At 36.9% G+C, this 8,057-nt stretch overlaps 1 protein-coding gene and 1 long non-coding RNA gene across 14 annotated transcripts in view; one reads left to right on the forward strand and one right to left on the reverse strand.

Moving 5' to 3' along the window:
* The window catches only part of LOC107693969 (disks large homolog 2-like), a 210,592-nt gene that overhangs the window by 65,769 nt on the left and 136,766 nt on the right, over positions 1–8,057 (forward strand). For 10 of the 13 annotated variants that reach the window (XM_016493582.1, XM_016493567.1, XM_016493574.1 and 7 more), the window contains one exon: positions 7,629–7,712. The exons of the other annotated variants lie outside the window; for them this stretch is intronic. In XM_016493582.1, coding sequence (XP_016349068.1) covers positions 7,629–7,712 — 84 coding nt within the window. The remainder of the gene's footprint in view (positions 1–7,628; positions 7,713–8,057) is intronic. 13 annotated transcript variants of the gene reach the window in all.
* Positions 1–8,057, reverse strand: part of LOC107693977 (uncharacterized) — a 19,439-nt gene that overhangs the window by 5,687 nt on the left and 5,695 nt on the right. The window contains exon 2 of the long non-coding RNA XR_001634810.1: positions 4,802–4,807. This is a non-coding gene — a long non-coding RNA (uncharacterized LOC107693977). The remainder of the gene's footprint in view (positions 1–4,801; positions 4,808–8,057) is intronic.

Here is an 8,057-nt window from a genome sequence, read left to right on the forward strand (position 1 = left end):
AGTGTCACCTCTCTCGGCGTCTGTTCTGTGCAGTGAGCGGCAGAGAAGCAGCGCATTCAGTTGGCCGTACCACAGCCGACTCGTCAATAAATAAGTACAAAACAGCGTTTCCAAGCACCTGTCGCTTACTGACTGTTTGGAATTATAAATATGAACATAGTTTGTCTATTAATATAATGCAATTATTATTTTTTTTTTTTGTTACTCAGACGCAGGCAGTGCGCTGCATGAGACAAAAAAGTAATATAGCCAAAACCACCGCATAGCCGCTCAACATGCATCTACTGTAAATGCATGTTGATTTTATCAGACGATGTCACGATTATAAATGAGAGTGACTCCTGGTTAACTGGTGGTTAATGTATAAATGGGTCGTGTTTCGTCACTATTTAGAGTGGAATTTTTCTACAATATTCACTCATCATGACAGTAAAATAGGGCATAGGGCAAAATAGGGCAAGTCAATCTACTGCAGTAGCCTATTTCCTCTCTCAATCAGTAGAAAATGTGGTTTACACCCGGTCATGCATGAAAAAAATAATAAATAAATACCGTCATATACCATGAAACCGGTATAATTGTGAAAAATACCGTGATATTAATTTTTGGTCATACCGCCCACCACTACTGCCTCCTTCATTGCTGCTGTAGTGTTTCTGTCAGAGTCACACAAACAATGTGGCATTCATTACTAAGGCTGATATTTCTATGATGTTTTAGAATCCATGGAAATCCATGGAATAAATTCAGTTAAAATTTCACTCTTTTTTTTTTAACTGAAGGGAATTATGCACAGATGTCAAATTATTTTTTAATAAATTCCAAAGGTGTTTTGTAGGAATGCTGGGTGATCTGAAGAGGGCCGCTCTGACAGCATATAGTATGTTTACATTATCCTGTTTATGCTGCTACATTTTTTTAATTTTACAACTAATGAAACTTGGGATTTTGTTTGAGTTGAGAAAACCTCTTTTTTTTTTTAACTGAAGGGAATTATGCACAGATGTCAAATTATTTTTTAATAAATTCCAAAGGTGTTTGTAGGAATGCTGGGTGATCTGAAGAGGGCCGCTCTGACAGCATATAGTATGTTTACATTATCCTGTTTATGCTGCTACATTTTTTTAATTTTACAACTAATGAAACTCGGGATTTTGTTTGAGTTGAGAAAACTGTGTGTGAATTAAAAAGATGATAAAGGCAATGGTCATAGTTAAGGTTACATAATTGTGAATGATAACTCTGTAATTTAAGTGTCACTAGCTGTCACTATGGATTATTTTGGTAATCGAGTAATCAGGCGATTTTTAGTAATCCGATTAGTAATCAGAGTAATCTGTTTTTTGTTTTTTTTCAAATAGAAATTGCAATGAAAACAATTGGCATATTTGAAAACGTATCAATTTATAGTGCCAAAGAGACTTGGGGCCAGATTTACTAAACAGCAAATTAGCTCAAGAGCGCAGCTGACCTATCGGTAAGCCCCGCCCCCCTTAGTTACTGTTGCTCCCTCGGACAAACAAACGGAGCTGCTGAAAACCTTGTCCCACGATGTTTTTGAACAATTTTGGACACAGAAGGGCCACCATTCAAGTGGAATTAAATATACCATGGAGGGATATATAAAATGTTTTAAAATAAATATGGTGGGTAATTCGAAGTGAGGGTTTACAGATCACGTTTTTGAATAATTTTGGACACAGAAGGGCCACCATTCAAGTGGAATTAAATATACCATGGAGGGATATATAAAATGTTTTAAAATAAATATGGTGGGTAATTCGAAGTGAGGGTTTACAGATCACAATGCAAGCGGGAGAAGTCTCATATTACGGTTGTCATGATCGCGGATGACAACATGCAGGATCAACACTGTTCATGTACTGCAGAGTACGATTAAATTAATTTACATTTAACCAGTTAAATATAACTAAATAATAAAAGGCACTGAAATGTAGACCTTCGTTTATGTGTTTTTGCCCTACACTGTGCATGACGTGAGAACAGTTTGCTATTTAGGTTTGTACGTTAACATGGTACTCACTAACTTCAACGTTAGCTAGTTTTAGCCAGAGATACCTTGCTAAAGCACAAGATGACATTAATGTTCTGCTTGAGCAGATGAAAATTGTAACTTAATGAGTGTATGACAACAAGAAAATGAACAGTTTTTTCTTCATTGGGATTGGGGTTGAATGCTTAGGGACATTTTGCTCTGTTTTGGTTGGGTTTAGGAAATGTAATAAAATCAATTCTATTGCCTATCCTCTCAGGATACCTGGAATCAGTGTTAGAAGTACCCCTAGCACATCGTTTTTCCATTTTTGCAGCATAAACACCATCAAACCGATGCAGGCATCGGAGTTTCCAATGTTTCTCTATGGCTCTAAAACCTAAAGATGTCCGAGTTCCGCTCCCCGTGCAACTGATACTCGACTGCCATTGGCTCATCTGCGTTCAAGGGGAGGGGCTTACCGATAGGTCAATTCTAAAACAGCACAAATGGGCATGGAAATTTCTGCGGGTGTTTTACTGACAACGCGCAAATTAAAGAACACAGACACGACATCTCATTTACATATTGACCAACGCAATATACCAAGTGCAGCGCAAATTAGCATAGTCACAAATAAGGTGCAGATGCGGGTGATCTACTTACGACACAGGTGCAAAATAGTTGAAGACATACTTTTTTGGGTGTTAAATAATGGCGCAAATACCAGTAATTTGACGAGCGCAAATGTTAGTAAATTGCGTTGCGTGATTGTTTTTAATACTCTCCTCCCATAAATTTTGCATCTGAAAGGGAAACTCCTACAAATGCATATACAGTAAGGTCAGGAGCAACAATTACTGAGTCCATGCCTTTTCAGCACTAATTCTTCACTGCTCGTTAGTAGTAAGTAAATACTGACAGTACTATTTTAATGCCAAAAGACGGTTTGCGCTGGTGCAAGCTGTTAGTTTAGTTATTATTTATTTATTAGTGGTTAGTTAGTAGTAGTTAGTTAGTTAGTTATTTACAAGTACTCCAATTTAATTGAGTAATCATGATTTAGTTTATGAACATTCAGTGCAGTGTGAACAGTTGCTAATTATCTTGTTGGTCTTTACAGGCAGGAAAACAGGAAATTCTTAACGACAGGAAGGACACAGAAGCATGTTGTATGTTGTAGTTATTTGTAGTGACTTTACCCTCTGCTCTTTCTTGGCTTTAATAAAACCTGTTCAATCCCATCACTATCACTGCAGCCCGTTAGCACTGTGTATCCACCAAGGAGAGAGGATTTGCATCTTTATTTTCAGTTTTGTTTATCAGTTCTTCCTTGTTCCGTTCCCCTCATTACGTTTGTTACAATAAGCAGATTAGCTGTGGCTGGCAAATATTTTCTCGTTTTTTCTTTTAAAAGCAGTTTGCCTTAAAAGTTTATAATCTTTAAACGGCATGTTGAATGTCCTCAGAGGTCTGGAGTCAGGGAACAGACCTTCCGAGTGAAAATCCTGTCCAAGTCGTAGTCAATTAATAAAGCTCAGAACACCAGACATTAAAGATCCTGCTGAAAAGACCATGTTATACTAACACGACTAGCTGTTGGTTTTGTTGACCAGCACAACACAATATATGCTTGTCTTTTCCACAAATCCAAAGGTTGAACATTCCTCCGTTTCTGAGAGGTCGCAGACAGCCTAAATATAGCGTGGTTGGTGTTTCTAGATTGAATCTGTGAGTGTGCATTTTATACTGAAGATATTTCCCTACCATTCACTGCTATGGAGTATGAGAGCTGCTATTAGCCTAGGCTGGATAATTGCAGGTAATAACAGTGTAGAAAGAACAAGTCAGGGGCAACAAGACATGCTTATGGCATTTGAGAGAGGGAGACAATAGCAGCTTTTAAAGAAAGGTTAGACGGTTGCATGACCTGCTACTGTGTGGGAACCCTGGGGATGACCTTTTCTCACCCACCTGTCATTACTTTACATTAACTTAATTTATCTCTGCCTTCGCATACAATAATACAGCAGTTCAGCACACTGCTTGTGTGCAGCATGTAGTACATTGGCAGTGAAAATAGTGAGTGTCCTGAAACTCAGTAGCAACTCTGAGCCAAAACCTCGTAAGCTGCCTTGAAAGTGCATAGGTGCACTTATATATGCATATACCTATAGTGCATATATATATACATGTATATGTATATGTACTTATATAGTGCATATAACAGTGCATATGCTATAACAACATTAGCATGTTGCTAAGCTAATCATTTAATGCTCCTCATGGACATCAAAATGAAGGTTTTTGTGTCTTAGTTCTTGCATCGGATACATGATGTTCATAGTGAGTTTCGTAGTGGTTAATGTTTTGTGGTATGTGTGTATTCTTAGCACAACTTTCATTCTGTTATTCTGATCTCTCTGTGACTTCTTCCCTCAGATGAACCGTCTCACATATGTCAGCTATTAGACTGCCAGCTGACAGTCCGCATGGCAGTCTGCAGCTCAGAAACCCAGATTCATAGCATTGGATAACTTATGACCCAAGAATGCCCCACACCTTTAATCTATCTATCAGAGAACCTTCATCAATCATTGTGCAGCATTTGAAGACTTTTTAGAAATATAAAGGCCCTTCTAAAAGGAAGTGTTGTAAGTTATGTCATTTTGGTTTGATTGAACGGCAGCAAACAATGTATCCTTTGTGAAGAAGACAGTCCCAGGATGCATTGGACCAATATTTGTGGGGAAAAATGCATTGTTGAGCATTAAAGGCTTCTTTCAAAACTATTAAAAACCTTACCACCCCAAACTTTTGAAGGATAATGTATATCAAAAAATGTTGAATAAAAACAATTGTCTGTGGCTATTATCAGTTACGATACTACCTTAGAAGGCTGTGAGGTGTCTCACTAGGATTTGGAACGGTGATGACGTTCTCTCTTGAGTTTTAGATAGAAGATTCTAAAACTCTTCTATGTTGGAGCATTCCAGCTGTTTCTCTGAGGATTAGGATAATGAGAAATACTGTAACTCGGGGTAGTGTGTTAGAAAGCACATCCACCTCAGTGCATAATGCTAGTCAGTAAGGTGTAGGATAATTACTCTGTGCTGTGCATGGAGTCATATCATCAGAGAGAATTAAAGCCCTCATGTTCTCTGCAGGTGGGCTCATGCAGCCTAAGCTCCTGAAATATGATTGTGCACACATTCTTTTTTTTGTAACACTCAGTATAGAGGATTTTAAATCCATAGTGTGATGGTTTGTCCACTGACAAGGTGATATTTGAGTTTTTTTGATTGCAGAAGTGGTAATTATGGCTCCCAACTGCCTCCATATTTGTAATATTCATTACATTTGTGCATTTGGTAGATGCTATTATTCAAAGTGAGTTGTGTTGCATTCAAGATTTTATCAGACATTTTATCAGTTGCATGCCTTCGCTGGGAATTGACAACTGGCAATGCTGCTTATCTGACAACTGGCACCATCTACTTAATTATTATTATTATGCACATCCACCTCTGCATAATGCTAGTCAGTAAGGTGTAGGATAATTACTCTGTGCTGTGCATGGAGTCATATAATCAGAGAGAATTAAAGCCCTCATGTTCTCTGCAGGTGGGCTCATGCAGCCTAAGCTCCTGAAATATGATTGTGCACACATTCTTTTTTTTGTAACACTCAGTATAGAGGATTTTAAATCCATAGTGTGATGGTTTGTCCACTGACAAGGTGATATTTGAGTTTTTTTGATTGCAGAAGTGGTAATTATGGCTCCCAACTGCCTCCATATTTGTAATATTCATTACATTTGTGCATTTGGTAGATGCTATTATTCAAAGTGAGTTGTGTTGCATTCAAGATTTTATCAGACATTTTATCAGTTGCATGCCTTTGCTGGGAATTGACAACTGGCAATGCTGCTTATCTGACAACTGGCACCATCTACTTAATTATTATTATTATTATTTATTTATTTTTTTTTGCTTGGAGTTACACTTTGTGTGATAGCAATTGTCTTTTTTTTTCTCCACCAGGAGGAGATTTTATGTTCTTTTATTTTTTACTTTTTAAAGATTGTTTCCAAGATTTTACAGATTTTATCATGGTTTTATCCATTTTTACAAATCAAAAATAGGACATTTGAGTCTGAAAAGTGTCTCATTTGCCATCTAAAAGCAGGCTTACAGAGCCTGATGCTTCCAAATTAAGGCAAGATCGTTGGCTTTCAAACAGTAAATGAGTAGTAAATTGCAGTTTGTTCAATCTCTGTGTATTTTTATGTGTGCGTGTGTGTCTGTGTGTGTATATGGAACGTCAGGTTGTACTTTTTTGTTGGTCGAGGCTTCTTCCCTTGTGTTTGTTTTGGTTATTTTTTGTGAGGCTGTTGTATAGCCTACACTACTTTTCAAAAGTTTTTTTTTTATTTTATTTGGCAAGGTTGCATTAAATTGATCAAAAGTGAAAGTAAATGCATTCATAATGTAACAAAATATTTCTATTTCAATTATCTTTTCAATTTTCTGTTTATCAAAGAAAAAAAAATCATCAGTTGCATGCCTTCGCTGGGAATTGACAACTGGCAATGCTGCTTATCTGACAACTGGCACCATCTACTTAATTATTTTATTTTATTTTTTTTTGCTTGGAGTTACACTTTGTGTGATAGCAATTGTCTTTTTTTTTCTCCACCAGGAGGAGATTTTATGTTCTTTTATTTTTTACTTTTTAAAGATTGTTTCCAAGATTTTACAGATTTTATCATGGTTTTATCCATTTTTACAAATCAAAAATAGGACATTTGAGTCTGAAAAGTGTCTCATTTGCCATCTAAAAGCAGGCTTACAGAGCCTGATGCTTCCAAATTAAGGCAAGATCGTTGGCTTTCAAACAGTAAATGAGTAGTAAATTGCAGTTTGTTCAATCTCTGTGTATTTTTATGTGTGCGTGTGTGTCTGTGTGTGTATATGGAACGTCAGGTTGTACTTTTTTGTTGGTCGAGGCTTCTTCCCTTGTGTTTGTTTTGGTTATTTTTTGTGAGGCTGTTGTATAGCCTACACTACTTTTCAAAAGTTTTTTTTTTATTTTATTTGGCAAGGTTGCATTAAATTGATCAAAAGTGAAAGTAAATGCATTCATAATGTAACAAAATATTTCTATTTCAATTATCTTTTCAATTTTCTGTTTATCAAAGAAAAAAAAATCACATTTTCCACAATAATTTTAAGCGTTTTCAAAATTGATGATGATAAACTTTTCTTGAGCACCAAATCAGGATATTACAATGAATTTTGAAGGATCATGTGAAGACTGCTGAAAATTCAGCTTTGCCATCATATTCCAAAAATATATATATAAAAATATATAAAATATATAAAAATAAAAATTCCAATGTTAAATTGTAATAATATTTCACAATGTTACTGATTTTACTGTATTTTTGATCAAATAAATGCAGCTTTGGTGAGCATAAGAATGTTCTTAAAAAATCTACCAAACCCCAACTTTTGAACTGTAGTGTATGTACAATTATTTAAATGATTCCGCTACACTGACTGTGATTGGTTGTTCACAGTTGGGCTCCTGTGTGTGTGTGTGTGTGTGTGTGTGTGTGTATGTGTGTTTACAGAACAGGCCTCCTGCAGTACAGGGCTCCCAGCACCAAAGCCACTCTCCAGCATGTATGAACACAGCCCTGATGAGCTCCCCCTGGGTGAGATGGAAAAACAGGGGCCGTGCCATAACAAATTCTCTCTGTTTGTCCAGAACGGATGCGCTGCACTGTGTTGCATCTTCATTTTACACATTTTCACTTGTTGTTTTCAGAAACATCAAATGCTTAGATGAAACAGATGACCATCCTGCTTTGATCGCATGCAGAGCAAACTATTTAGAACAGGGCTGTCCAAACTCGGTCCTGGAGGGCCGGTGTCCTGCAGAGCTTAGCTCCAACTTGCCTCAACACACCTGACTGGAAGTTTCTATGCCTAGTAAGAGCTTGATTAGCTGGTTCAGGTGTGTTTAATTAGGGTTGGAGCTAAACTCTGCAGGACACCGG

Source organism: Sinocyclocheilus anshuiensis, unplaced genomic scaffold (assembly GCF_001515605.1).
Source record: "Sinocyclocheilus anshuiensis isolate Anshui unplaced genomic scaffold, SAMN03320099.WGS_v1.1 scaffold694, whole genome shotgun sequence".
Lineage (NCBI taxonomy): Eukaryota > Metazoa > Chordata > Actinopteri > Cypriniformes > Cyprinidae > Sinocyclocheilus > Sinocyclocheilus anshuiensis.